This window comes from Emiliania huxleyi (assembly GCF_000372725.1).
Source record: "Emiliania huxleyi CCMP1516 unplaced genomic scaffold EMIHUscaffold_4, whole genome shotgun sequence".
In the NCBI taxonomy this organism is placed as follows: domain Eukaryota; phylum Haptophyta; order Isochrysidales; family Noelaerhabdaceae; genus Emiliania; species Emiliania huxleyi.
In genome coordinates, this window is record NW_005198966.1 from 702,459 (window position 1) to 730,002 (window position 27,544).

General features: G+C 64.4%; 7 protein-coding genes across 7 annotated transcripts; 4 read left to right on the forward strand and 3 right to left on the reverse strand.

Moving 5' to 3' along the window:
• Positions 1 to 371: 371 nt before the first annotated feature.
• Positions 372 to 949, reverse strand: EMIHUDRAFT_196133 (hypothetical protein; the record flags this gene model as incomplete). The annotated part of the gene is made up of 3 exons (XM_005770454.1): positions 372 to 395; positions 485 to 670; positions 839 to 949. The coding sequence occupies 3 exons, from the start codon at positions 947 to 949 to the stop codon at positions 372 to 374; spliced, it is 321 nt and encodes a 106-aa protein (XP_005770511.1).
• A 1,399-nt stretch (positions 950 to 2,348) lies between these two features.
• On the forward strand, positions 2,349 to 4,221 carry EMIHUDRAFT_432268 (hypothetical protein). Its single transcript, XM_005770455.1, has 6 exons — positions 2,349 to 2,520; positions 2,587 to 2,802; positions 2,880 to 3,050; positions 3,220 to 3,381; positions 3,518 to 3,592; positions 3,700 to 4,221. The coding sequence occupies exons 1-6, from the start codon at positions 2,359 to 2,361 to the stop codon at positions 3,952 to 3,954; spliced, it is 1,041 nt and encodes a 346-aa protein (XP_005770512.1). The 5' UTR covers positions 2,349 to 2,358; the 3' UTR covers positions 3,955 to 4,221.
• Positions 4,222 to 8,063: 3,842 nt separating this feature from the next.
• EMIHUDRAFT_461320 (hypothetical protein) lies at positions 8,064 to 12,563 on the forward strand (the record flags this gene model as incomplete). Its single annotated transcript, XM_005770456.1, has 9 exons — positions 8,064 to 8,616; positions 8,694 to 9,481; positions 9,788 to 10,267; positions 10,359 to 10,716; positions 10,794 to 10,933; positions 10,973 to 11,050; positions 11,708 to 11,842; positions 11,918 to 12,072; positions 12,179 to 12,563. The coding sequence occupies 9 exons, from the start codon at positions 8,064 to 8,066 to the stop codon at positions 12,561 to 12,563; spliced, it is 3,072 nt and encodes a 1,023-aa protein (XP_005770513.1).
• Positions 12,564 to 15,685: 3,122 nt separating this feature from the next.
• On the forward strand, positions 15,686 to 16,746 carry EMIHUDRAFT_461321 (hypothetical protein; the record flags this gene model as incomplete). Its single annotated transcript, XM_005770457.1, has 1 exon — positions 15,686 to 16,746. One exon carries the CDS (start codon positions 15,686 to 15,688, stop codon positions 16,640 to 16,642), a length of 957 nt encoding a protein of 318 aa, XP_005770514.1. The 3' UTR covers positions 16,643 to 16,746.
• A 2,586-nt stretch (positions 16,747 to 19,332) lies between these two features.
• EMIHUDRAFT_61501 (hypothetical protein) lies at positions 19,333 to 21,321 on the reverse strand (the record flags this gene model as incomplete). The annotated part of the gene is made up of 4 exons (XM_005770458.1): positions 19,333 to 19,648; positions 20,124 to 20,305; positions 20,464 to 20,733; positions 20,938 to 21,321. The coding sequence occupies 4 exons, from the start codon at positions 21,319 to 21,321 to the stop codon at positions 19,333 to 19,335; spliced, it is 1,152 nt and encodes a 383-aa protein (XP_005770515.1).
• A 2,818-nt stretch (positions 21,322 to 24,139) lies between these two features.
• EMIHUDRAFT_425916 (hypothetical protein) lies at positions 24,140 to 26,865 on the forward strand (the record flags this gene model as incomplete). Its single annotated transcript, XM_005770459.1, has 7 exons — positions 24,140 to 24,616; positions 24,707 to 24,885; positions 24,917 to 25,045; positions 25,193 to 25,298; positions 25,578 to 25,700; positions 25,961 to 26,086; positions 26,326 to 26,865. 7 exons carry the CDS (start codon positions 24,140 to 24,142, stop codon positions 26,608 to 26,610), a joined length of 1,425 nt encoding a protein of 474 aa, XP_005770516.1. The 3' UTR covers positions 26,611 to 26,865.
• A 250-nt stretch (positions 26,866 to 27,115) lies between these two features.
• Positions 27,116 to 27,511, reverse strand: EMIHUDRAFT_196145 (hypothetical protein; the record flags this gene model as incomplete). The annotated part of the gene is made up of 1 exon (XM_005770460.1): positions 27,116 to 27,511. The coding sequence occupies one exon, from the start codon at positions 27,509 to 27,511 to the stop codon at positions 27,116 to 27,118; it is 396 nt and encodes a 131-aa protein (XP_005770517.1).
• Positions 27,512 to 27,544: the final 33 nt, after the last annotated feature.

Genomic DNA, 27,544 nt, shown 5'->3' on the forward strand with positions numbered 1-27,544 from the left:
CGCGTTGGTATAGAGAGGGAGGGAGGAGGGAGGGAGGGAAGGAGGGAGGGAGGGAGGGAGGGAGGGGAGGGGAGGGGAGGGGGGGAGGGAGGGAGGGGAGGGGAGGGAGGGAGGGAGGGAGGGAGGGCGGGGAGGGAGGGTGAGGAAGAGGGAGGGAGGGCGAGGGAGAGCGTGAGCGAGAGTGCGCGACAAGGACCCCTCCCCCCTCCCGAGTCTCCTCGCCCTCTCCCCTCTCCCACCTGGCCAGGCGGAGGCGTGCTTCTGCTTGGCGGCTGTCGCGGCGACGGCGGCTGCAGCCGCGGCGGCGGCAGCTTCGGTGAGTGGAACCCCTCGCATCGACCTCCAGTTGGGCGGGTACCGCTTGACCTAGCTCAGGCGTACACCAGTCTCGAGGTCTCTAGGGTTGGGGCGGCAGCCGGGGCGGGACTGGCGGCACCGTCGCCCGTGTCTGTTGCGGCGGTGTGGAAGTGCATGCGTGAGACACCGAGGTGCGGCGGGAGAGGGAGTGCGGTGGGCGCGGGAGTGCGGCCGCCTGGATGTCGTACGACGGATCGACGGCCAGGTACACCCGGAAGCAGCCTTGCAGCGCCTCGCACGCGTCGCCAGACCCGGGGTCAAGGAGTAGGACTCGTGGCGCATCCGGCGGTGGCACGGGCGGCGCAGCTGGCACCTCGTCGTCAGCAGTCGACTCCCTGGAGTCTCTCGGAGACTGTGGGAGAGCCGCAGGCGGAGGCGCGGAATAGGAAGATGTGCGGCTGCCAGAGAAGCGGTGGCCTCGAATCCTCGGCTCGGTTGGTCGAAGGAAGGATGCGTCGTTCCGCCGTAGGGAAGATGAGACCGACTCGCTGCCGAGTGCCGTCGCCTCGCCAAAGGAGTGACAGCCAAAAAAGCGCAGCACTCTTGAGCTCCAGGTGTCGGACTCGAGTCGCCAGCCAGCGTCGGCCAGCATGGGGTGAGGCAAGGGCTGGGCGGCGAGCGCGTCGTGAACGTGTCGGCCGGAGAGTACCACAGTGAGGCCCTCAATCAACACTGCCGGGCAAAGCGTCCTCCGCGCGCAGCTCGGGGTTTTTCTTTTCCTCTCAAGTAAAAGCTTAAATTCTTTTACTCGTGTTAGTGCCAGTGCGCGCCAGTCCCGTGCCTAGTGTCGTGCGAGGGAGTTTCGTAAAATTCTTTTACTCGCGATAAACATATATAATGTGCCAACAATACACCTAAAATGTATACATATATGTGTGTATGTCCACCCCACTCGTAGTCGCGTAGCGCGCGGGTGCGCGGCAGCCTCGGCAACCGAGGCGACAGTGGCGAGCAGGGGCGAGCAGGGGCGAGCAGGGGTCAGAGCAGTGCGGCGCGCCGAATTTTTTTCGATGGGCTCGGTCAGTGGGCGTGTCAGGAGGCGGCCGGCCGGGAGAAACTCGGCAGTAAAACTCCCGCGCCGGCCCAGGAGGTGGGAGTGTCACGGAGGCGGCCATTGGCGCGCGCTCCTTGTCTTCGTGGGTCCGAGTTTTTCGCACTCAGGACACGATGGTGAAGCCCACAGCGCCCCGCAGCAGCGCCGACCGCGGCCTCGGCGGTCTGAGCGAGGCAGCCTGTACTCCACAACCTCCTCGGCACTCCCCCGACGAGCGGCGCGCCATGCGGGCCCGCCGCGGGCGACGCGGGCGGCGAGCCGACGTGCGTGCCGCAGTCATAGGCAGGTCATAGGCAGCGCTGGCGAAGCGAGGCGGTCGGCGCAGGCCCCCGCAGGCGGTTGCAGCGAGAGAAGCGATGTAAAAGACACTGTTGAAAGGGTGGGGAGCGGCCTGCCGTCGAGCAGCACGTCGCGCGATCCCGCTGCCGGCGACCCGATCGAGATCTCGTAGTCATGGTACTATTCAGCGCGCCATCGCGCCCGAGGCGGTCCGCTCTGGCCCTGTAGGCCTCCCCAGACAGCTTATCGAGGCTGTACAGAGTGCCGAGAGCATGCTCGGCAGGCTCCCGTCGAGCGACGAGCCATGCTGGCTCGTCGCGGGTCGAGCTCGAAGACCCGCGCGGAGCGTCGCCGAGCCTGGCGTGCCCGCCCGCTCGCCCGCGGCCGCAGGCAAGGAAGGCGAGCTTCCTGGCGTCTATGCCAAGCGCTCACATGCCAAAAGACACCTCGCAGCGCGCGTGACGTGACCGAAGCGGCACGCCTCGGCGCCGCGAGAGCAGCCGGTCGACGTCGGCACCAAGCGCGGCCGCCGGGCGCCTCCGAACCGAGAGGGGCGCCGCGGCAGTAGAGAGCACACCACCCGCCATACCGTTTTTCTGGCGGGCGTCCTCTCTCAAGGAGATGAACTGGGACAAAAAGAAGAAACTCCCTGTCTCTTCCGACGGATAATGGACGTTGCTCCTCCTCCTCCTCGTCCACCGCCGCCGTCGCCGTCGTCGCTGCTGCCGCCCTCGCCGCCGCTGCTGCCGTCCTCTCCGCGCGGGCCTTACCCGGTCGCGCACCGCTCCTTCACCTCGCCGCTCTTTGACCGGAGCAACCGCCGCATCGACGTTGCCCGACCCGTCCTTTGCAGGCACGCGGTTCTCTCAGCTGTCAGCACGTCGTGCTGTGAGTAGGTCGTCTACCCTGTCCTCCCCGAGGGCTCGACTCGCACCTTCCCGTACATTGCCTACGCGCACGGGTTTGACGACACGGGCTTCCAGTCGTACTGGCGCCTCTTCTCCGACCTCGCCTCGTGGGGCTACGTGGTGGGCGCGCCCCTCGCGTGCCAGTTTGGCTGCGACGACCGCGCGCACTGCAAGACCCTCCCCTTTGACCCGCCCTGCTTTGGCGACTCGTGCCAGCTCTCTCGTGTGCGCGCGTGCAGGCTTGCTTCCGTGAGCCTGCTCGGAACCCGCCTGACATAGGCGACTACTACAAGCAGCAGCTTCTCTCGATAGAGTGGTCGAGGGGCGGTGCCGCCGCCGCCGCGGGCCTGCCGATCAACGTCAGCGCGGGCGTCGGCGTCGCGGGACACTCGATGGGTGGCCAGGCGACCATCTTTTCTGCGGCGTACAACGGCAGCTCGCACCGGATCCAGGCGGCGGTGAGTTGAGAGCACGCATCAGTCGGGGGCACGCGGAGCACACACTCGGGCGCCGCAGAGCCACGCCGCGGGGCGTAGCACGCGCGCATGGCTCTGCACAGGGCAAGACAGCCGGCGGACTGACTGCTCGAGGACGACTGACACCCGGAGGCGCCGGCTGCAGGCGGCGGCGATGCACCATGCCTACACGCACAGCTACCCTCCGATACCGAGCGTGCCCTTCCTGCTCTTCACCGGGACGCACGATGCGGTGGCGCCGCCGCGCTTCGCGCAGCGCCAGTACGACGCGTCGAGCGCCAACCCGCGCCGTGGCCTCGTCAACAAGGAGAGTGTACTGTGCTTCGCTTGAGCACCCGAGATCACACCCGAGATCACACCCGAGATCACACCTGAGATCACACCCGATCACACCCGAGGTCACACCCGAGGTCACACCCGAGAGAAGCGCAGCCTCCCTGCAGGACGGCGCCGACCACCACGAGCCCTCGATGCACTACAACCCCTTCCTCGCCCTCGCGTCGGCCGCGTGGTTCAAGGTGCGACACGCGCTACTTCTCTCTCTGGGGAGGGGGGGGGGGGCACACGGGACGACACGGTCCGAAACTCTGAACTGGCCGAACGCCGACGTCCGCCCGCCTCGAAGGTGTACCTTGATGGCACGCCCGACGCGCCGCTCGGGCCGACGACGGCGCAGCAGCTCCTCTTTGGGGGGGGCGGGGCCAGCCTCTGCGGCGGCGGCGACGGGCGGATGGCGAAGTGCGTGATGCCGGAGAACGCGACGGCGCGGCGGCGCGAGGCGGGCAGGGCTGGGGGCTGGGGGCGTGTTGGCGGTCTTGAGAGAGCTGGCCGGCCGGGTGGGTTCGCGGACCTCCGCACCGTTCCCCACAGAGACACATAGGTGACGCCGCTCTCGCCCACGCGCGCGCGCACTAGGCTACTTGCACTTTACTGTTTACACATAATGTGGGGCTGCTTGTCCCTGCGCGCGCGCTGCCGCGCTGGCCGCTGCGGTGTGCCCGCCCGGGAGCCCGGAAGTGTGCCGCATGCGCGCGTGTGGCAGTGGGTGAGGGTGTGCACCGCGATCCGCCGCGCGGTGACCCTGTCGGGGGTCGCGCCCCCGCGCCCGGCCGTGAGCTTTATTATTTTCTTCTATCCGGCTTTTGTGAGATACTCTAGTTAAAGCCGCGGCCATATTTTGCTATCGTGATGTACATGATCCTTGAAGCTTGATCCTTTTGCGCTGCATGAGTGCATGTGGCGCAGGGGCATGATCCATGTGCACCGCAAGCACCCCCACCCGCATCGATGGTCCTCCATCGGATGGTGGAGGCTGGAGGTGCCCCGATGTCATGCGTGCGCGAACAAGAGAGTCCTTGTTCGCGCACCAACGACTGCCCCCCCCCCCCCCACCCCCCCCACGCCTCTCCACCTAGCTCTGGAACGCCGCGCGGTCGCCGCCGCGTCCCCCCGAGACGGAGCCGTCCGGATTGGCGACGCTGCTGTTCGAGTTCTGCCCCCCTCCGCCCGAGCCGCCGGCAAAGATGCGCTTGAATCGCTCCTGCGCCCGGGGCGGGGAGCAGAGGTGGCTGTGCAAGCGGCCCGGGCGTGGCTATCTTCCGAGGGAGGGAGGGCGTCGGGGCGGGTTTCGGGGCCGTGGGCAGCGCGCCTGCTTGAGCTCGTGCAGCCGGTTGTTGAGGTACCGCGTCTGCCCGTCGACGTGCTTGTTGCACGTGTGGCACACGACGACCCGCGCAAAGTTGAACGAGCCGCAATCGGAGCACTCCCAGTCGAGCTGGCCGTTGATGGAGCGCGCCTTGTTCGAGTCCACCTCGCTCTCGTGGTGGTCGCGCTCCCTCTCGCGCCGCGCAGGCTTCTTCGCCGAAGCCTTGGACGCCGCCGCGAGCCGCTGCTGCACCATCTCCATCTGCTCGATCGCGCTCACGCCGCCGCCGCCTCCGGCGCCGATGCCGATGCCAACGGCCGCGGCGGGCTCCGCCGGCTTGAGGTGCGTCGAGGCGGGGCCGTCGTCGCGCGCGCGCTTGAGCCCAGCGGACGGCTCCCCGATGCGGCGTGCGGTGAGCCCCGAGGCGTAGTTGTCGCGGTGCAACTTGCTGCGGCTGAGGTGGCGCGCGATGTGCCGCTCCGAGCCAAAGCGGCGTTCGCAGAGCAGGCAGCACCATGCGCCGTCCCGCACCGCGACGAGCGGGCCGCCGCTGAGCGTCGTCTCGAGCGCGCGGACGAGCTCGACGGCGGGCATTTGCCTCTACCGCGCGAACACGGCGCAGCAACGTTGCTGAGAACAGCTGGGTTCGGGCTCGCTGGACATGGGGTGTGCCATTGTGTGGAGTGGACGCGGGAATTCACCGCAAAAAACAAAACTCCGGTCGAAGACGCACAAGCACAGTCGAGGGAGAGAAAGTACGACATTGTCAGCACTAGGTCCCAGGAAGGGATGCGATGACGGCCGTGTCTGAGCTCTACCCAGTGTGAGCTCTAGTTAGCGAGCAGGTCTCTCCGACGGCCGGGCACCCGCCCACGCGCTGGAGACCCTAAGGGAGCGTTTGCAGTTCCTGCTCTGGTTTGGTGCGACACCAAAACTGCTCGACGTAGCATTCCTTGAAGTTTGTCGCATTGGCCAACTTGGAGCCGCGCGGCGGAGCTCGCCAGTGCAAGGGAGCGTCGGCTTGGTGCTTCATGTACCAAGAGCCCTTAAGGTGCTTCCGAAAGTTTGGCTCCAGCCTTGAGCGCGTCAACGCGCACCTGTTGATGTGGTAGAATCGTGTGCTGACCCGAGCGATGTGCTTGAGGTACAACGCTACGGTCTGCCCCGGCATCTCGACCATCGAATCAAAGTTGACTGTAACGTCAACGACATCGCTCGGGAGAAGGTGGACTTGCGTCGGCCCGATGAAGAGGAAGTCGAAGTCCTCGCAGCAGATCACATGCTGTGCATCGGCTGCGGTGGCATCAGCGTCGAGCGACAGGATCTTCTTGTAGCCAAGGCGGTGCAGCAGCCCCATCTGGAAGACAGTCGACGTCGGGATGTCGAGGATGATGTAGCGGGTGGACGGAAACCGTCCCTTCACGAGGGCTGCCAAGCCGCCCCAGCCGGCGCCCACCTCCATCATAACGGCGCCCACCTGGTCAGTAAGGACACGATTGTCCATGAGGAAGTCCAGATAGAGGCCAAATCGATACGAGCTGTAGGGCAGGACTCTCTCGCCCACTTTGTCAACGTACGGGATGGTGATCACGTCCGCAGGGAAGAAGAGGTCGTTCCGGCGCACGTGCTTGCTCTGTTGCTCAAAGTTCAGCTGCAGGGCGGAGAGCCACGGTGCGGGAAGGCAGCGTGTTTTTGAAAGGCAGCCCAGCCCATTGGCCAGCATGATATGCCCAGATTGGGCGAAGCTTGGGTCGCCCTGTGGACAGCCATCCACATACTTTAGCCGAAGCCACCGCGGCGGAGGAGCAACCTTCACGCCAGTCACATTGGGAAAGACATTCAGCTCGGTCGAGTCGCAAAAGTGGTCCATGACAGACGCGTAATTCTCCTCGAACGCGAGAATCGCGTACTTCTCCTCCTTCCAGTTTCCCATGACGATCCAATCCGCAAGAGGCGCGCCTCCGGTGTCGATCGAGGTTGACTGCACGAATTTTTGCCAGACCTGATGCAGAAACCTCCGGTAGTCGTTGCTGAACCTAGTCACGTGGCCGGTGGTCGAGTCAATGGTAGGCGGCGCCGCAAGCGTGAGCAGTAGCGCCACCGCGCCGTGCATCGTCGCTTGCTCACAAGGCTCGCGTGTAGTGTCTAAGAAATCAGTAACCAGCCTCCGGCGGGGCCCCCCGCTACCCAGCTATCAACCGACAACGCCGGGGGGCGCACAACAAGTAACAACACGAGAGTAATCCTGTTGATAATCCTGTTGAAGAAGAGATTAAACAAAAAAAGCAACCACCCATAAGCATAACGCGCTACGCGGACCCTCAGGCTGCTGCAGCGAGAGCTGAGCGGGAGTACGGGGCGTTGGCCAGCAGGTCTCGGATGGCACCAAGCCGTGACTGAAGGCTGCCCTCGAGCGGCTCCAACTCCAGCATCTCTTCAGCTTCTTCGATCAGACGTAGGAGCGGCAGCTGCTCGTCCAGCTCAAGTGCCGCGCGGATGCCGTCCGCCTCCGTCAGGAGCCTGTGTAGCGCCGTCAAGATCTGGTCGCAGGCGTTAACCCTTTCGCGCCATAAGGGTCATGGTGACCCAATCTCGATATATCTCCAGTCGTAGCGGTGGAACTTTAAAACGGCTCGGTAAATATTTAGCCATATATGAGAGGATTACGCCACAGTGTCGTTTGAGTCGACAGTAAATCTCCCACAGCCCACGTAAATCCGTCTTTTTCAGGCACCCGGAGCCCGCCGCGGCCGCTTCTACGCCGGCGAAGCACCATCAAGCTGCTGTACGGCCCCGGCATTGCCTTCCCTGGCTTAGCTCACGGCGAACACGTCACGGCCGGCGCTCGCTTGCTTGCCGTCGCTGGCTGGGGCTTTGCCTGTGCCACCCACGCACCCCTTTGATCAGAGCAGCCCCCCCACCCCCCCCCAGCGAGGGATTTCTTTTCCTTCCGTTTGTTTTCGTCGCTGGCTGGTGGTGGCTGGGCTTTGTTTGTTTGCCACACACACGCACTCCTTTGGGGGTCGCAGTCCCCCCCCCGCCCCCCTTGACAATTTTCTTTTTTGTCTCCGAGCGTGACAAGGGCCCTTGTTTTCCTCCGAGCGGCATTGCCAGCACTGAACTTCTCCGGCGCCACCTCGCTTGATGCCGCGGCGGCACCTACTGTACCTACTGCGCCGCACTCCTGTTTCGCCTCCCTCCTTCCCCTCCACTGGCTGCTGCTCACCGCCATTGCGGTCGCACCGATTGCCATCGTGATACTTGGCGTCGCCTCACGCTTCCTCCCGCGCTCTGCTCCTGAGCACGAGGCGAGCATCACCGAGGCATCGGCGCGGCATGTCCAAATGGTACAAACTCTTGAGAATGCGCAGCAGGTCGAGGCACGGATCCGGCTGCGCGTCAGCGTCTGTACCTTTGCCCTCGGCTGGGTGCAGTACGTCTTCTGCGAACATCCCTTTGTGCACATGTGCTCGCTCGTTGACCCGTCAGCAAGCCTACCGGATCTGACTGCCCTCGTTCCCATTCCGGCCAAAGTCCTCGTTCTTATCTCGTGCCGGCCGACGGATCGAGTTGCCATCAGATGTGCTGGCATCTTCCTCGTTGTGTACAATCTGTACGGAGCCGTGGTGGGCTTGCACGACGTACTTGGCGGTGAGTTGTCCGTTGCTCGCGCGGCAAACTGGGACCAATGCGCCTCATATCGTTTCTCGGTGGTGACGACCGAAGCCGTGCTGTGCATCTATCATAGCCTCTTCTACGCCTCGTCAATGAGGCTCTCAGAGCGGCCGGCACTCAAGCGGTTGTGGCTTGGCTTGCGGTGCTACTACGTCATCAACGCGCTGTTCAGGCTTCTGCCCAAGTACGCACTTGCAGTGCTCCTCGGCTGCTCCTCCGACGGTGACCCACCTCCACCCGACTCCCCGTGTCCGCCGTCACCCGAACACTCGTCCTCACCCTACTTCCCTCCCGCACAGGCCCGTACTTCTCCGTGCGAGCGCTCACGATCTTCTACGGCTTCGGCATTCTCGTCTCCCTACCCTTCACCGCCCGGAATCGCGGCAAGATTCAACACATGCTAGGCGGTATTGGTCTCGACGAACGCGCGAGGCGCGCCGCCGCTGTGGCTGCACTCTTCGGCCGAGATGGCTTCCGTTCGACGAACAGCCACGTGATCGACGCGGTCAGCCGTTTCAAGGCTGTGCGACTCTCCGCCCTTTCCACTGAAGTTCTCAGCACCTCGGTGGCGTCGGAGGAACAGCGAGCCCTGCTCCATTCTTACGCGGAACCTGCCCACCTCGGCGGTGTGGATGCCTTTGTATCACACAGCTGGGGTGACGACGCTGAAGCTAAGTACCAAGCACTCGAGCAGTGGGCGCGGGCCTTTGCGTCCACGCACGGGCGGGATCCTCTTCTGTGGCTCGACAAGGCGTGCATCGACCAGAGCGACATCATTCGCTCGCTGCGCGGCTTGCCCATCTTTATCGGCGGCTGCAACCACTTTGTGGTGCTCGCAGGCAACTCCTACATCACACGGTTGTGGTGCGTCCTCGAAATCTTCTGCTTTCTCTCGCTCGGCGGCACAGTCGACCGCATCTCGGTCCTGTACCTGGCTGAGAATGACGCGTCGTCGACCTGCGGTGAGGGACTCGATGCGTCCCGCTTCAAGGTGGCGAAGACAGCCTGCGCCTACCCCAAGGACCGTGACCGTATCTTGGCGGCCATCGAGGCCGCGTATGGCTACAACGATCCGTTCGAACGTCTCGTGCGCAAGCTGCTCTCGACGGAGCGCTGGAGCACGGAGCTGGGCGACGCCACCGCCCGCACCGCCCGCACCACCACTACTACCACGACGACCACCATCACTACCACGGATACCGCCTACATCGCGTGAACACCTGTACATGAGCCGCATGTGTACGGTACACATGTCCTCCTTTTTGTATGCATGCATGGAGATTGGTCTTTGGTCGGCGGCTGCTGATGACCAGAAGAAAAACGTTGCGGCCACCTCTCGACACCTCGAGCAGCAGGGGCCAGCTGAACCCACCGCGGTCCCAATCCTCGATAGACGCTTCCTGCCCACCCGATGCTCGACCACTCCTCTGTCGGCTACTCTGCGGTCGACTCGCGACGGCGCGAATCCGCAGGGTGGGTCGTGGCGCTGGTCGCGCTCGCTTCTGGCGTGGCAATCGGCCTGATCGCCGCACCAACCGCCCGACCACAGCCACGCGATATGTGGAGTGAGCTGCCCGCGGAGGTGCCACACGGCTGGACCAACGTGCAGTGCCCGGCGGGTGAGATCTTTCGCAACGCGATGTGGTCGGCTGGCTGCCCTCCTGCCGATCCTGCCGACGCTCATGAAGCTGCAGCCTTTCGACTGATCACCGCAATGGCGTACCGCACGTACCAGTCGTGGCGCACGTGGTGCGGCGAGGCCGAGTTGCGCCCGCCAGCCGGTCGACCGTACGGCTTCCCCTCCTTCGTCGCACACACCGTCTCCCTCCTCAACCTCTTCGACGGGCTGCAGCTCACGCGCTGCCGCGGCCTCGTCGACCCGCTGCGAGATGCAACCTCTCGCTGTCCTCCAAGCGCCCGCGAAACCCGCACGGCGCCTCTTCACGGCGGCGTCCCGTGAACAGGTGCTGCTCGCCCAGCTCGCGACCAGCCGAACCGCACCGCCTCTCGAGTGGTGGGAGGAGTCCTTCCTGCCCGCCGCCGCGGCCGCCTTCAGCTGCGGCTTTCGCGGCCTCGCGCCGCCGCAGGAGGGGCAGCTGCTCCCGGCGGACATCCGGGACGTGTTCGGGCAGAGTGAGCTGGTGCAGCGGGTGTGGCGCCTCGTGCAGGGCTACCTCCAGAGCACGCAGAAGCAGCGCGAGCAGCCGAGCCTCAAGTCGCAGGACTTCGACGTCTCGCTCTACGTCCCCTTCCTCCGCCCCGCCCTGCCTCCGCCCTACGCGGCCTCGCACCCGTACATGAACCGCTCCCTCCTCCGCGTCGGTCTGCGCCGCCACACCCCGGCCTCCGACCGCCCTGTGGCTGCTCGCTGCCTTCACAGCCGCCCCGCTGTCGCGCAGGCGTGCCGCACTACCAGGGACCGCCCACGTGGCTGCTGTGGCACACCATCGCCGCTCGCGCCGCCGAGCTGCAGCGCTCCTGCGACCCGCCGCTCGCTTCCGCCGCCGTGGCGGAGCTGACGACGGCACCCTGCTCACACGTGAACCGCGCCTCGTCACAGCCCGCGCCCCGTGGACAGGCGGAGTTCAAGAGGATGCTCGCCTTTTACGCGCTGAGCCACCCGTGCCCGCAGTGCCGCGAGCACTTCATCTCGCGCGTCAGCAGGAGAGGCTGACTTCGGGCCCGATCTCGTTCCGATCTCGGCCCGATCTCGGCCCGATCTCGGCTCGCGGCAGACATCGGCACGACCTCGATCACGGCCTGATCTCCGATCTCGACCCGCAGGAATGACCGCGACTGGCGCGCGCTGCGCGAGGGGCCCCTGCAGGCCACAGAGTCGGAGGCGAGCCCACCGCCCCGCCCGCAGACGCACACACCGCACACACACACACACACCGCACACACACACACCGCACACACACACACCGCACACACACACACCGCACACACACACACACACACACACACACACACACACCGCACACACACACACCGCACACACACACACACACACACACACACACACACAAACACACACACACACACACACACACACACACACATACACACACACGCACGCACGCACGCACGCACGCACACACACACATGCACACAGACCGCAGGCACCGCGCTCACAGCCGCTAAGGTGCGCTTCGCCACGCCCTCCGCCGCCGTCGCAGGCCGCGCTCTACCCGCTCGAGTGGCTCTTCGCTGGCGGAGCCAACCGCAGCGCCGCGACGCTCGAGGCCAAGCCAAGCGGGTGGCAGAGGGCGGCACGGCGTGTCGCTCTCTTCACACCTCCCCGCGAGCATAGGCCAAGCTGGCGGCGGTGGCTTGCCGGCGACCCGCTCTGGGCCGCGAGCGACATCCGAGCGATGAGCGTGACACGCTTGCACAGGTGGTCGACGGCGACTCGCTCTGTCTGTTTGTGTGGAAGCTGCACAACGCGGTGCCGCTTCCGCACTGCACGGCAGGACAGGTCTCGCCCATTCTCGGCGAACTTCGGCCCAGTCTCGGTCGTCAGGTCAACTCGGCGGTGACGTACAACAAGGACTGCCGCGTCGAGGAGAGCTTCGACGAGCCGCCCTTTGGATGCGAGGGCTTGCCAGTCGGGCAGGGGATGCAGGACTCGCCTCCGGGACGACCGGCGATGGGGAGAGCGTGGCCCTTCCTGCGGCGGTGCGAGGCTCGCAGCAGTCGCGTCACGCCGACCACCGTCTTGTGCCCCCGTCACACTCACCGCGGCCAACCTCTCTCTGCCCCCCGCGGCCCTGCCACCGCCCAGGTACGAGTTTTGGATGGCGAAGCCGGAGCGGTGGGCCGCCCTGCGGGAGAGCGGGCCAGTCCGCTCCGGCGCTGCGGCGCTCGACGCACTCGACTCGCCGGCCCTCCGCGCGGAGCTGTGGACGGCGGAGGAGAAGGCCTCGCACGCACGCGCGACCGACGAGGCGTCGGGCGCGCGCGTCGCCGACGCCATCAGCGCGCTGGACCGGGCCGTGCTGCAGAGCGAGGTCCTGCGCACAGAGTATGGCGTGCCGGAGCCCGTCGGCTGCAGCGAGGCCGCCCGGCAGATCGGGGCATGGCGGGAGGCGGAGGAGCCCCTCCCCTTGGGTCCCGACGGGCAGCTGCCCTTCCTCCCGGAAAGCTGCTCGCGGGAGGGGGGGGGATGAGCTCGCCTGCCGCACATGCACATGCACATGTGCATGCACATGCACATGCACATGCACATGTCCCTGCGCGGCCTTCCTTTTAGGAATAGGTTGTGTGTCGTGTCCTTTTAGTGCACATAGTCGAGCTGTCGCCTGCCGGGGTCGCAATGTATATTCTCCTAGATGACTGCGGTCTGCGCGTGGTTGACGGTGCCCATGTGACGGACGGCCTGTGCTGGTGCCGAGGTGCCAACCGTCTCTCGAGAAATAAGGAAATAAAACTCTGAGCAATGGTGTTGCACATGTGCATGTGTCCCCCCGAGAAATAAATCTCGACACACAAGTCACAACAATGAGATCGCAACCCGCCTGTCCCTTGTGCCCGACCACCCATCCCAAACAAGCGCAGCTGTCAGCTCCGCTCAAGACAAACGGTTTCACTGTGTTGGGCGCGTCGCATGTCCTGAAAGCTTCATGCCGCCCGCATGTCCTGAAAGCTTCATGCCGCCCCACCCGCCTCATCCCAAAAGAGCAGCTCCGTCAGCCGTTCCACTTGCGCCACCAGCCCGCCCTCGGCCGCGAGCCCCGCCCGCGCGTTCGCCGCCGTCACCGCCGAGGCGAGCGAGCAGTCCGCGTCCAGGCCGAGGTGCGGATGCGAGCGACCTTTTGCTGCAGAGTGGCGCGGCCTTGGCCGCCTGCGCCGTTGGCAGCGCCGTTTGCTGCTGGTGGTGGGCCTGACTCCGCCTTGAGAGCCGCGAGGCGACGGGTCAGCTTCTCCTCGCGGGCCCTCGCCGCCTCCTCGCTTGCACTCGCCTCTGCCGCCTCGGCCCTCGCCTCTGCCGCCTCGGCCCTCGCGGTCGCCTCGCGGGCCCTCGCCGCCTCCTCGCGGCCCCCCGCCGCCTCCTCGCGGCCCGTCGCAGCCAACCGTTCGACCCTCGCTTCCGAGATTGCATGCTCAAGCGCCCGCTGCGCGATGGGCTGTTGAGACTGCGCCACCCGCTTCCGCTCCTCCGCCCGGGCCGCCTGCTGCCGCTCGCCCTGCGCCTCGCGCTCCGCCAGTGCATCTGCTGCCGCCGCGGCCCGCGCCTCGCGTTCCAGCCACTCCTCCCTGTCCCGCTGTGCCGCCTCGGCTGCCAGCGCCGCACGCCGCGTCTCCTCCGCCACCCTCTCTGCGCGCCTCGCCTCTGCCGCCGCCGCTTCCTCGTCCTCGCTCTCCACGTCGACCTCCTCCTGCTGCGCCGGACCGCAGTTGCCTCGCTGGCGGAGGCCGCCCTTCTTCTTCTTCTTCTTCTTGCCCGTGCGCCGCCCCTGCGGCCCAAGTGATGCCTTGGCCTCCTCCGCGATGAGCTCATCCGCCAGCCGCTGCCGCCACTCCACCTCAAACTCGAGGTCCTCGGCCGCTGCCGCCTGCGGGGCAGCGCACTCCTGCTGCTCCTTCCGGGCTGCGAGCGCGCGGCGTGCCCGCCGGTACTTGTCGTCAGAGAGGGCGTCATCCGGTGGCTCGTCGCGGCTCAGTACGAGTGGGTTGAAGGGAAGTGCTCCGAAGCCGGGGAATTTGAGCTTGAGCCCATTGCCGTTTTCGAAGTTCGGAAGCGCACGGCCGACCACCTCGCCTCGCGTTCCGTACTTGACCACCGCGCATTGTCCGCGCATTCCGTTGTTGTCCGGGTTAAAGAAGACTTCTGACCCCACGAAGTACAGCAGCTCGCCCACACGAAAGCCTCCGGGCAGTGGCGATGGCGGGTCGCGGCTCAGGTTTGTCAGGCTGCAGTATGCTGCCCCGTCGTTCTCGGGGAAGAGCATGGCGAGGCCCTTGTCTCCATACGGGCCCAACACCTCGCCCGCCTCGCCATGCTCGAGCATGTCGCCGTCCTCAAAGGTCTGATCACGCCCAGTGAAGTAGGTCTGAGATCACCCACGGCAAAGCCGCCAGGCAGCGGTGGAGCTGGCTCAAAGCTGAGCTCGTCGACGCAGCAGTCGATGTAGTCTTCGATTGAAGGGAAATGCACCTCAGCAAGCCCGTCCTCGATGTCCTCCAGGCTGGTGACCTCGCCATACGTACCGTACGCCAGAAGCTCGCCGTCGGTGTCGCGCTGATCGTGGCCAGTGAAATAAACCTTGTCGCCGACAACCAATTCATCAAGATTCACCATCCTGCACGTTACGCAATTCACGCGCTACCTCTAGACCGGCAAGCCTCTCGACGAGATAAAAATTACGTTGCGTCTTGCCGGCAGCCCGCCTCACTCACGAAGGGCGCAAAAGAATTTTTGGGCTCGGCGAATTTGATCGCCTCCATTTATAAATTAAATACCATGCCCGCGGCAGGTTATTTATAAATGTCTAGCAACGTCCGTCCCTCCGAAAGAAAAACAGGGAAGACGCTCGAACAGGGACGTAACGTGCAGGGACGCGCGAACAGAGCCCTGTTTATTAAGTTTATGAACGAGGTTTATCATTTCAAATAAACGCGCGTTTAACTGAACTTCATGCGGGAGCGGGCGGATCCTGTTAAATAGTCTTAAATAGTCGTGAACCAGGTGGTGTTTATAAACTCTTAGTTAGTCCGTGTTTATAACATTCACACGCGGTGGCCGTGACATGTGGTTCCACCACCCCTCGTAGGCTTTGCCTCTGATCGCCACCGTTCCCAGGCTGCCTAATGGGATGGAAAGGAAGGCTGGGCGAGCGTATAGAAGCGTGCTCGACCTCGTCGTGGCAACCTGCACGGCAGCGCTGGCGGGCGCGATGGGCGTCGTGCCACCGACAGCCCGACAGATCACCTGACAGCACCTGACAGCCTGACAGCCAGGGCTCAGAGGGGGGGGGGGGGGGGGGGGGCAACAGGAGCCGGGCGGGGCGTGGCCCTGAGTGGCGTAGTGCTGTGTACGCTCACGCGGGATGTGTGGCAGCCCAGCTGGCTGAGTGTCTTGTGTATGTCTGTGTGTCGCTCGCGCGTGTCCTCTTTCTTCTGTTGTGAAATTCTTCTGTGTTAGTGCCAGTGCGCGCCAGTGCCGTGCCCAGTGTTGTGCGAGGGAGTTTGTTGTAAAATTCTTGTGACAGTGCGCGCCAGTCCCGTGCTCAGTGTCGTGCGAGGGAGTCGCCTTGCGAGTAAAATTCTTCTGACACTCGTGCCTTTCACCATGGGGGTTTGGAGCTGGGACATCATCGGGAGCGACAGCACGCTCGAGTTTGCGATGGATCTGCTCACGCGGGCGGGCGTCGGGCCTACCAATTACGCCGAGCGCCGCAAGACCTTCGCCGTGGTCATGGTCAGCGTGCCCATGGCCGACGGTGGGCAGCCTGGGCTGTATATTGGCCGCCACTCGCACGAGGAGTACGCCGAGTTCTTCGAAGTGCTGGATCAGGCAGCAGACCAGCACTTGAAGATTGAGGCTGCGATTGAGCCGCTCATCGACATGGCGAATGCCACGCAGCAGCTCTACGACTCGTGTGGGGACGATTGCCCGGCTGCGGGGCACGCCATGCAGGTCCTCGGCCTCATCCTCATGCAGGCGGGCTGCCTCCCACCAAGCATGATCGATCCGATTGTCGGCTGCACGGGCAAGTGCTGCGCTCCCGGCGAGAAGAACGAGCGCGCGGCCCACGAGCGCCGTTTCGTCGAGGCGCTGCGCGAGTACGGCCGCCAGTGGCCCTTCGAGGTCTTCAAGACTGCGGAGAACGCACCCGACCAGATTCGCGGAGTGGCCATCAAGTACCGCCCTCGCGGTTGGGCCTCGGCTGTGGCGGGGAAGCCGAACGAGCCGGCTAACATTTCGCAGGTCAGCTTCATCCGGCCTGCGCCGTCCCGCATGCTCACGACGGGGGTGGCATCGGGAGAGCAGATGGAGTGCATGATGGCGGCAAGTGCGATCCTCCGCTCCAAGGATAAAAACATGTACACCCGCAGTGATGAGGTCGCGCGCAAGCTGATTGCGGGCAAACCGGTCCGCTTTGTCGGCCTCGTCAGCCGCGCAGATCTGAATGGCAAGACGGGCAGGGTTGCGGACTACAACGCAGCGACGGCACGCTATTCGATCGAGGTCGACAACTCCGGCGGTCGTGTCGCCGTGAAGGCCGCCAATCTGGAGTGGCTCTGATTGAGCGAGGGTCGTGCAGAAGTACGCTGGTCTGCGCACACGAGTGAAGATGGACGCGTCCCCACACGCCGCAACTGGGCGAGAGTCTTTTCCTTCCCGCTTTCATGCTGCTTCCCCGCGCCGCCTCCTTGGCCCCCTTTTGGGAGTATTTTCTACTCCCAGTGGGGGGCCTGGGCCTCCGGGCCCCCTCTTGGTTTCTGTTTTTCAAAACGCCTGCCCGCCCGCCACCCCGAGGCGGCTCGGCCCCCCACAGACCGAGAGATCAAAACGGGACGGCCTCGTGGTCGTGCCGCGGTCGCCAAAGGATGCAGGTTGCAGCAAAGTGAGCTCGCCGCGGAACGCAACAACGAACAAGAGCCAGGACCAACAAACAACAGTTAGGCAACGGACGGCGTATTAACCGCTCGCGTTCTTCACCGCTGGGCACCGTGGTCGCCTCCGTCCGCTCATCCGTCAACCAACCAAGAATCAACCAATCGACCGAGCCGCGGCTCGTCGCCAGAGAGCTGCTTTGCGTCAAGATGCTCGCTCTGGAGCTGCCTTGAAGCCTCGCCATGAGTCTTCTCGACCCCGCGTTCCGCCCCGGGCGTCGCGCCGTGGCGGCGCCAGCAGGTGGGCTCCGGCGCCGCCCCGGCCGCACGCGCGCACGCGCGGCGGCGACGCCTCCACACCACCCGTGCCGCCGCCCGGCCGAGTGAGGAGCAGGAAGACGGGCAGAGACATGCTGTCTCGAGAGCACAAATAGTTTTTTCTTTTTGCGTTTGGTTGTTGGCCGCGGCTAGGGCCGCGGGCGGCATGAGGAAACGCACGATATGGCGATTTTGGTTTTTGCTCGGGTTAAAATCGTGCGGACGCGGAAGATTCCACGGCTCCAAATATACGACAAAAATGCACCTGCAAAAACGCGGTCCCAACTATGAACCAACGTATGCCACGCCTCGCCGCCCGCCGCGCCAACACAGAAACTCGAAAAGAATTTCATGAAGGGAATTTTACGAACATAATAGCTGCAGAGACGCGTCCGAGGTTGAAAGAAATGAGCATTTTAATAGAAGACATCAAAAATGTACATTCTCTGACATCTAAAACGGAGCGCACCGGATGCAGTACAGTACATTCTACGAGCTGCACGACAGCACGTAAAGCTGCCGGCCTTCCACGAACCTCGCGGGTCATCCCATTGTGCGCAGTTATCCAGATATCAACACTGCACCTCTATCCGTGCTGGGATGCGCTCAAAATTGATGTTCACTGGAAAATTTGAGGCAACCCAATGATCACGGCCGACTTAGCCCGCATAAGAGGCTCCCGCCGATCTTAGACCGCGTAAGCACCAGCGTGACCGGTCACTTCACACTTAGACCTGTTAAGCCTCGAGGCTCAGAACTTAGCCTACTACCCAACCAGTGAAAATGCCAAAAACCCCGGGTAAAACCCAAAAATACCTGGGGGTTTCCTTATGCGACGGTGTATCATTCACACGCTTTATGCCACCGTTGCATATCCGCGTTGCAACCATAAAGTGAATGATACACCGTCGCACCGGGTATTTTCGGGTATTACCCGCACTGGACGCTGGAGATCGTCGTGGGTCACTGGGGTGTCACTGCCTAGAGCTGTCAAACGTTAACTTTGGGCCTAACAGTTGCACTATTGTTGGCTGAAAATCCTCAACGTTGTTCAAGTGTTCTCCCCAGCCCAAGCTGTTACTGTTTGTTACTGTTGTTACTGTTGTTCAGTGGCCAGCAAGCAGAAAATGCCAAAAAACCCGGGTAAAACCCGAAATACCTGGGTTTTTCCAGGGTTTTACCCGCACTGGACGCTGGAGATCGTCGTGGGTCACTGCCAGGCCTTCCTTATTGTTGTTCAGCCGGCCTAACGTTAGCTACTGTTGTTGTGGGGAGCCCCACTGTTGTTCTGTTGTTACTGTTAACACTAGCACAACACTGTTCAGCTCTTAACGTTTGACAGCTCTATCACTGCCAGGCCTTCCTTATTGTTGTTCAGCCGGCCTAACGTTAGCTACTGTTGTTGTGGGGAGCCCCACTGTTGTTCTGTTGTTACTGTTAACACTAGCAACACTATGTTCAGCTCTTAACGTTTGACAGCTCTAGCTCTCCGTCGTGGGTGCGCTCATCGCACATCGCGCCTCATCGAGCACATCGGTCGTGCTCGCGCCAGGGTCGTGCGTCTCACTCCGCTCAGAAGTCAGATCGATGACAGAATCGCGGCCTGAGGCTCACAGGACCTCAGCGCCTGTGTGACGCCTCTCGCCGCGGTCCCCCTCTCCAGCGCAAGCGTAGTCCGTTCTCGCTACGAGTATCTAGACGATATGCTCGGTATCAGTGCCCCCGACTCTCCGGCGACAGCCGCCACGCAACGCAACGTCCCGCCCACCGCAACCGTCCGTCTCCACACACTCGGACTAGCGTCACCCCCCGATCTCGCAGGTGATGGGGCGGCGCAACGCCACCCTCCTTTCCGGCTTGACATTCTCGTGGCCATATACGCAGTGGCGGCAGCCGCTCCCGCAGCAGTAGCCGCGCCGCGAGGAGGCGAGCTGCGTAAAGACAGAGTAGCCTGTCGCCGGGTCCGTGTACTGCAGCTTGCCTGCCCAGTTGAGGGCGGGGATCCGGCAGCGTGTAGTGTATCCGGAGCACCGCGGGAATACCGGGGCTGGTGCAGGAACCTTAAGCTACAGGTACCGGTGTGCAGCAGCTTCGAGTGCCGACTGGAGCGGTGTGCGGATCTGGTGTTTCGCATCTAGACCGCTTGCCCGCGCGCACGGCGCACGCATGCGCCTCCTCGATGTCCGCGATCGCCTTCTGCTCGGCGGCCGCCTCTTCCTCCGGCGAGCCGCCCGCCGCCGCGCTGGCCTCGTCCCGTGGCAAGGAAGAGGAGGGGGGGAGCCACTCGCACGGGAACCGGTGCGGCGCCGCCTCGGGCACGCCGTGGACCGCCGAGAAGAGCCACTCGAGCGCGTCGACCAGCCGAGGGCCCGGCCTGCTCGCAGCCAGAGGGGTGTGGGGGTGGGGGGGGAGGGAGGCCCCTCGCCCGCCCGCATGGGGCCGGCCGCGCCGGTTGAACATCGCGTCGCCGTCGACAAGCACAACGCGCCCCTCGCGGACCTAGTGAGGTCAGGTAGGTAGGTGAGGTCAGGTCAGCTTCTCGCGGTCCTGCGCCGTGAGACAGCAGAGTCGGGGCGGGAGTACGGTCTCGTGCCGTCGCAGTCAGAGTACATCGCGTGAAGACGAGGGGTACGGGCACACGCCGCTCGACGTGCGTCCTCTCGCGTGCTCGTGCGCATGCACGGCGTCTGCAGTCCGCTTCTAGGCTCGCGGACCTAGAAGGTTCCTAGAAGGTTCCTAGAAGCTTCTAGGCTCGCGGACCTAGAAGGTTCCTAGAAGGTTCCTAGAAGCTTCTAGGCTCGCGGACCTAGAAGGTTCCTAGAAGGTTCCTAGAAGCTTCTAGGCTCGCGGACCGCTCGTAGCGAACGCCACCACTCCGTCCTGGCGAGGGCGGTCGCCTAGAAGGCTCCTGGAAGGCTCCTGGACGGTTCCTTGTCCCCGCCCCCTGGTTGAGGGCGGTCGCCTCTCGGCGAGTCATGTCCAGAGTGAGCCCGCACGGGGCGAGAATGACCAGGTCGGGGTCCGCCTCGACCACCTGTCATCCGCGGGGGGTGTCAACGCACGAGTTTTCATCATCCATGGCCGGGGTCCGGCTCGACCACCTACAGTCACGTCGAGGACGTGTCGCGGGCATGTCCTCCAGACGCAGGCGGAAGCAGAAAGTCCACGTGCGCCCACCGCTGAGGGCGGCACCGGGAACGACTTCCCGCCGCCGCTCTCTCCGCCGGCGTTGAGCGGGTGCTCGCCGCCCGCCCGCTCGATCAGCTGCGGCGTCCAGTGCCCTCCCACGTACAGCGGGTCCGACCACTCGATGAAGGCGACGCGCGGCCTTCTCCTCCCCTCGCCGAGCTGCCGCCGCCGCTGCTCCACCCGCCGGTCGACCGCCGCGATCCGCTCGACCAGCGACGCGTGCGCCGCCCTCGCCTCCTCCGCCATGCCGACCGCCTCTCCGAGCTGCAGTACCTGAGGGGGAAGTGAGAGCAGGCTCCGCAGCAGGGGGAGAGGGAGGGAGGGAGGGAGGGAGGGAGGGAGAGAGAGAGAGAGAGAGAGAGAGAGAGAGCTGGAGAGAGGGAGAGGGAGAGAGAGAGAGAGAGAGAGAGAGAGAGAGAGAGAGAGAGAGAGAGAGAGAGAGAGAGAGAGAGAGAGGAACAGGAGAGAGGAGCACACGTTGGCGAGCACGTCGTCCAGGTTGAGCGGGTTGAGCGACACGACTTTCGGCCGCGGCGTCATCTTGGCCGCGAGCCGCTCCACTGTCTGCAGGTCGATGGCGCACACGGAGCAGATGTCTTGCGTCAGGATGACGTCGGGAGACAGCGACTCGATCAGTGGCGCGTCGAGCGTGTAGAGCGACTGGCCCTTACCGATCGAATCTGAGACAACGCGGTCGACCTCTGCGGCCGTGGTGAAGGTGGTCGTCTGGCCCGTGATGACCGGCAGAGACGTGATCTGCGGCGGAAAGTTGTCCTCGTGCGACCGGCCGACGAGCAAGCGCTCGCCGCCGATGAAGCACAGGATCTCGGTGGCCGACGGAAGGACGGAGGCGACGCGCATGCGAGAACTTCAAGCCAGCAGGTCGACACTGCAGGTCGACACTGCGCCCTGGGCGTCTTGCTTGAGCGCGTGGTTTCTTTTTTCTGCGTTGGGCGAAAACTGGGCTAAGCGGCCGGGGGCGGCCGGGGAGGGCGGGTATAGATAGGGCGACTTCCAACCAAGGCGATACTTTTTGCGAGCTCCCTGCCTGGACGTGTCCGACGCTGTGTACGGTCTGGGTGAACTCTGGGTGAAGTCTGGAAAAAAAGTCAGTTTGCGGCTCACCTGATAGCCAGGTGGATGACCTATGAACGGGTACCAAACTGATTTCTTTTTTCACATTCACACCTCACACGTGGAGGTGTGAAAAAAGAAAAGTCATTCCCGAAGTCAGTTTGCGAGCCACCGGTTGACAAAACTCCTCAAGACCTCCTCGCCGGGCGTTGGCAACGCCTCGAGTGGCGGCACGCCCGCCTCCGTTGGCCACTCCTACGCCTTCGGCAACACCGAGGAGAAAGCCCGCCGCCTGAACATGGGCTGCAAGGCGCGCGGGCAGCCCAGCCAACCCTTCTCCCACAAGACCGGCCACGGCTACGTCAAGGCGCATCGCGGTTTCTACCACGACGCGATCTTTGTCAAGCGCAACAACTTCAACCTGCTGCTCCACGAGACGTTCGGCGGCGGCTTCTCGCCCACCGCCGTTCTCAAGCTGCGCCGCCTCGCGCGCAAAGTCGCGCGCGGTAGCGTTGACCGCACGGCCTACTCGCCCAAGTACTCGCTCTCTTTTATGTCCCACCATGCAGAGCGCATCTCTCTCTCTGTTGTGCGAGGCGTGAACCGCGCCATTCGCTCTCCTGTCTGCACGTCTCGCGCGCGCGTGAACAGGGCTCCAGGCCCCAAATTACGTGTGAGTGTTAGAGTTGTTTGGTATTGCTAAAAATCTCTCTCTCTCCCGGTTGACCAGGTGACCGGTCTCACCAGAGGGTGAGGGGAGTCACAAACTGACTTCGTCCGGACGAAGTCAGTTTGTACCCTGTCATAAAGAATAGCGAGAGCGCTGACCGGATGAGTTCATTTCCGAGAAGTGCGGCCGCCCGCCCGCCCTTGCGCGCCACCCAGCCCGCCCCTCGCCCCCGCCGCCTCTCACCCGCCCCTTGCCCCCGCCGCCTCTCGCCCGTCCCTTGCCCCCGCCCGCATCCGCGCCCCCGCCCGCATCCGCGCCCGCGCACACCGGTAGGCATCTCGCGAAGCGCTTCCGTCACCGTCGCCGCTGACTAAACCTGATCAGAATGACTTTGACTGCGGCGATGCATACAACGCTGCCTATGACAAATGGAAACAGACAGTGTACAATGCTACTTATTGCAATACAGCTGTCTGCACAGAGATGCCAGCACCCCCCACAGGCAGAGCTCTGCTGCTGGGGGGGGGTCGGCCATGGGCTTAGGTGTGCAGGGGGGTACCGAGCAGTGTGCGGCCGCTCTGGGGGGTGCGCGGTCGCAGGGCCATATTAACACGGTTCTCCGAGGGATAGTACCGCGCTCCGGGTTTCCCCTAGCAGCAGAACGCACCCTCTACTCGGAGCTAGTGGACACGACACTAGCTAGTGATACGAGAATACGTACCGCCCCCACGCAACTACTCGACGATAATACGAGAATACGCAGCAGCGAGACGCCTATAAAGAAACAGCGAGGTAAAGTTCGTCGGCTATGATAAACCGAAAGTTGTCGTAAAACGCGGGCGAAAGCAAAGCAGAGGACAGGCACTTTTGCCGCAGCGATGCCCGCAGCCTGTCGAGCAGCTTCCGCGGCGCCCATGCGCCGCGGGGTTGACTGACAGCTGCGCCTCTCGAGCCTCGCGTGCCACGCGCGGCGACGCGCACCCCGCGCGCCAGTCAGCGCACTGGTAGTACTGCACCAGCCAGCACGGCTTGGAGCAATGTATTGAGGGCATTGTGCTGGGCGCCAGCCAGCATGCCTCAGGACAGAGCGGGAGAGCATGCTGCGCACCCTGGCGCAGCACCAGCTCGCCCCCAATCAGGCTCTCTCACCACCTCACAGCCGTCCACGAGCACCCGCAGTTGCGCTGCCTCAACGCTCAAGTCCAGGCGCCTCCCCTTGTTGTCGCAGCTTTGCGCAGTGCAGCGTGCGAGCAGCGCAGCGCCAGGCAGACCCCTGGCACGCCCGGGCGGCTGTGAGACGGAGGCCCGCCGAGCGAGTGCGAGCCGCATCCGCGGCCATGTCTCCCGCAGCCGCGAGCGAGCAGCGCAAAGAGGTCGCGCATGCTGGTGTAACGTCTGTCTCAGAAAACTCGGCATATTTTTCTTTTCTTGCGATGTCAGCCCCCGCCGCCGCCGCTCCCTCGCCAAGCACGCCGCCGGCCCGCCGCCCACCCGCCTGCTCGACCCGGAGCTCCTCGTGCGCGTCGTCTCTCGCTGCGACCCCGCAAACATCGCTCGCGTCGCGGCTCGCTGCTCTTCCACGCCTCGCTGAGCAATAAGGAACATTAACAAGTAACTCCCAGTTTTTCTAGCTCTTAGCATGAGCTGTGCCCTGTGTCCGACCCCTTTTGCGCAGCAACACCTTAAACTTTTAGGCCCTCCAATTCGGGTTGGAGCGTAGCGGAGTGGGCCCCGAGTTTGAAAAGGGCGACGGACGCTTGCGTCCTAGCCTCCAACAACGCCTCCCCGGCGCAGAGGGGCCCCCGGAGGGATGCTCAACCGCTCCACGCCACGCCGCTTGCGACGGTCCTATTCCCAGCTTCGCTCAGGCCGCACGCGTTATTCTTTTTTCCAAGCTCTCCCGCTCCGCGCGCCTCTCGCGCGGCGCCCGAAAGCATGTCGACGCCCGCTACATCAGCCCACGACGGCCAGTCGGGCACCTTCCCGGACCTGCAGAAGCTGCTCAGCCGGACGGGGCCGATGGCCAACGTCGGAAACTACGGCACGATCTTTGACCCGCCGCTGCCCTTTGAGCCGTCGCCCGAGATCCTCTCGTTCATGCAGCAGCACGCGCGCGTGCTCGTGGTCGGCGCGGGCGGACTGGGCTGCGAGCTCCTCAAGGACCTCGCGCTCTCCGGCTTTGGCAAGATTGACGTCATCGACATGGACACGATCGACGTCTCGAACCTCAACCGGCAGTTCCTCTTCCGCAAGGCCGACGTCGGGCGGCCAAAATCGACCGTCGCCGCGGAGTTCATCATGAAGCGCGTCTCCGGCGTCACCGTGGAGGCGCACTTCTGTCCGATCCAAGACAAGCCCGCCGACTGGTACCGCCAGTTCCAGGTCATCGTGATGGGGCTCGACTCGATCGAGGTGTGCACTCCGCACTCCTCCCTCCCTCCCTCCATCACTCTCTCCCCTCCCGCCGCAAGCAACCCGCCCACCACGGCCCGCCCCCTCGAGGCTCGACGGTGGCTCAATGCGATGGCGTGCTCTCTGGTGACCTTCGAGGTCGACATGGAGACGGGGCAGCGCAAGCCCGACCTCACCTCGGTCATCCCCCTTGTCGACGGCGGCACCGAGGGCTTCTCGGGGCACGCGCTTGCGCATCCCCTCCCCCCCCCTCCCTGCCGCCAGGACATGTCCACGACGTGTCCGAGACACGTCCCTCAGGCACGTGCGCGTCATGTACCCGTGCGTGTCTGGCTGCTTCGAGTGCACCCTCAACCTCTTCCCGCCGCAGCAAGCCGTGCCGCTCTGCACGATCGCAGAGACGCCTCGCAACGCGGCGCACTGCATCCTGTGCGCGGGCGCCCCTCCCCTCCTCCCCTCCTCCCCTCCTCCCCTCCTCGCCCCTCCCTCTTCTCCTCCGCCGTACAGTGCCCCTCCTCCAGCCTGTCCTCCCACCAGATCGAGCCGCCGTTCACAGCTCTCTCCCTCTCCTTTGAGCGCGCGCTGGCCGCGGCTGCGTGGCAGGTACGCGCACCTGATCGAGGCGCCAAAGCAGTTTGGCGACGAGAAGCAGGACAAGGACGACCCCGCCTACCAGCAGTGGGTCTTCCAGCGCGCCGAGGAGCGAACCACGAGATGCACTCTCCCCCCCTCCCCCTCTCCCTCTCCCTCTCCCTCCCTCCCTCCCTCCCTCCCTCCCTCCCTCCCTCCCTCCCTCCCTCCCTCCCTCCCTCCCTCCCTCCCTCCCACCCTCCCTCCCTCCCTCTCCCTCTCCCTGCCTCCCTGCCTCTCCCTCTCCCTGCCTCTCCACCGCCGCACCGCCGCACCCCCCCCCCACACACACACACTTCCCTGAACACGCCCCTTTCCCCCTTGCTGTCAGGAGCGCGCGGCGCAGTTCAACATCCCGGGCGTCACGCTGATGCACACGCAGGGCGTCATCAAGAACATCATCCCCGCGATCGCCTCCACCAACGCCATCGTCGCCGCCGCGTGCGCCAATGAGGTCTTCAAGGCGCGCTCGCCCGAGACAACGCCCCTGAGATGTCCCCCGAGATGTCCCCGAGAGTAGCCGAGAGGAGCCGAGAGGGGCCGAGAGGAGCCGAGAGGAGCCGAGTTGCCGAGAGGAGCCGAGAGGAGCCGAGAGGGGCCGAGAGGAGCCGAGAGTTGCCGAGTTGCCGAGAGGAGCCGAGAGGAGCCGAGAGTTGCCGAGAGGTGCCGAGAGGAGCCGAGAGGTGCCGAGAGGAGCCGAGAGTGCACGCGCAGGTGCTCACCAATTGCGCGGCGTACGTCAACAACAACTTGATGTACATCGGCGGGCAGGGCGTCTACGCGCCAACCTTCCGGTACGAGCGGAGCCCCGAGTGCATCGTCTGCGGCGCGGGCGTGCAGGTCGAGACCTCGGCCAACCTCGGCCACCCTCGGTCACCCTCGGCCGACCTCGGCCGACCTTGCAGCCAGCCTCTTCTCGGCTCATCTCGGCCGATCTCGTATGCGGCGTGGGCATGCAGGTCGAGATCGCAGGCTCGGCTATATCTCGGCTATATCTCGGCTGTATCTCGGCTAACTCTCGGCTACCTCTCGGCTACCTCTCGGGTATATCTCGGGTATATCTCGGCTGTCTCTCGCAGGTCGAGATCGCGGGCTCGGCGACCCTCACCCAGCTGCTCGAGCAGCTCGCCGCGGACCCTCGCCTCCGCCTCAAGACGCCGTCGCTGCGGTGCGAGGCGGGCGCGCTGCAGGACGACCCGACTCTGTACATGCGCGGCGTGCTCGAGGAGGATTACCGACCCAACCTCGACAAGCCGCTCTCGCAGCTCTTCGCTGACGGCTCCGTCCTCCTCGTCACCGACCCGAGCGTGCCCTCGCCCTGCATCAAGGTCGCCGTCAAGTTCGCCTCCCTCGCGCTCTCCTGAGGTCCGCCGCCGCGGTTGCGCAGAGGCCGCTCTGGAAGGTGCGATTGCTCAGTTGACCGCTTTGAGGGTCCGCCGCCTTCTCTGGCCACACCGCTGGCGTGCTCCAGCCTCCGCCACCGGTCGGCTTGCCCCATCCCCCTGCCACAGAGGCGAAACGATGGCAACCACATACACAGCTCTACGTGAAGAGTTCCTACAGCGTTCTGGGCGCGCGGCTCTTTTGCTGGTCTCGCAAATTGTTTCTCTCTTCTCTTCTCACGTGACGGTTGAACTGTGTGTTGCGCGCAGAGAGGTTGCGCGTAACACACACACCGACCCGCGGGCGCGAGCACATGCACAGGGCACGTGATCGGCTGTCACACGCTGAACTTGGCGCCGCGTGTCGGGGCGTGCCGCCCCGCGGCCCCGCCGTTCCGCCGCCGGCGACCACGCGCAGAGTCCAGAGACCCTCAGAGAGAGAGACGAAGAGATCGTCGAGGTGCCGGCCGCCGAGGCAACGCCGAGGTCAGACCGCCGCGCCTCGCAAGCCCCTGTGCGCCACGCCAAGGGACGATGCAATGTGCTTCCGCCCCGCCCCGTCCGAGCGGTTGAACGAGGCGTCGAACGGGCCGTAGTGATTCCAGGCGCGCACGTCCTTCCTATGCTTGACAAAGGCGACAAAACGCTCGTTGATGGTGATGCGCTCGTAGGGCAGGTTCGCCTGGAGTGCGGCACCGCGAAATGAGGGTATCGAGGGCGGGGAACGCGCACTCTCGACGACGCGCGCCTCGATGTACGAGATGGTCGCGGCGACCGACGGCATCAGCGTGTCGTCAATCACGAGGATGCCGCCGGCCGGCATCATCGAGTTGATGAGCGCGAGCTCGACCATGTTGTCGTCAAACTTGTGGCCGTCATCCATGTACCCGAGTTGAACGCACCTGCAAATAGGCCG

Coding starts and splice junctions, on each gene's coding strand:
- EMIHUDRAFT_432268 (XM_005770455.1), top strand. CDS start 2,359: ATGGACGTTGCTCCTCCTCCTCCTCGTCCACCGCCGCCGTCGCCGTCG. Junction 2,803..2,879: donor TTGACCCGCCCTGCTTTGGC/GACTCGTGCCAG, acceptor CCTGACATAGGC/GACTACTACAAGCAGCAGCT. Junction 3,051..3,219: donor GCAGCTCGCACCGGATCCAG/GCGGCGGTGAGT, acceptor CGCCGGCTGCAG/GCGGCGGCGATGCACCATGC.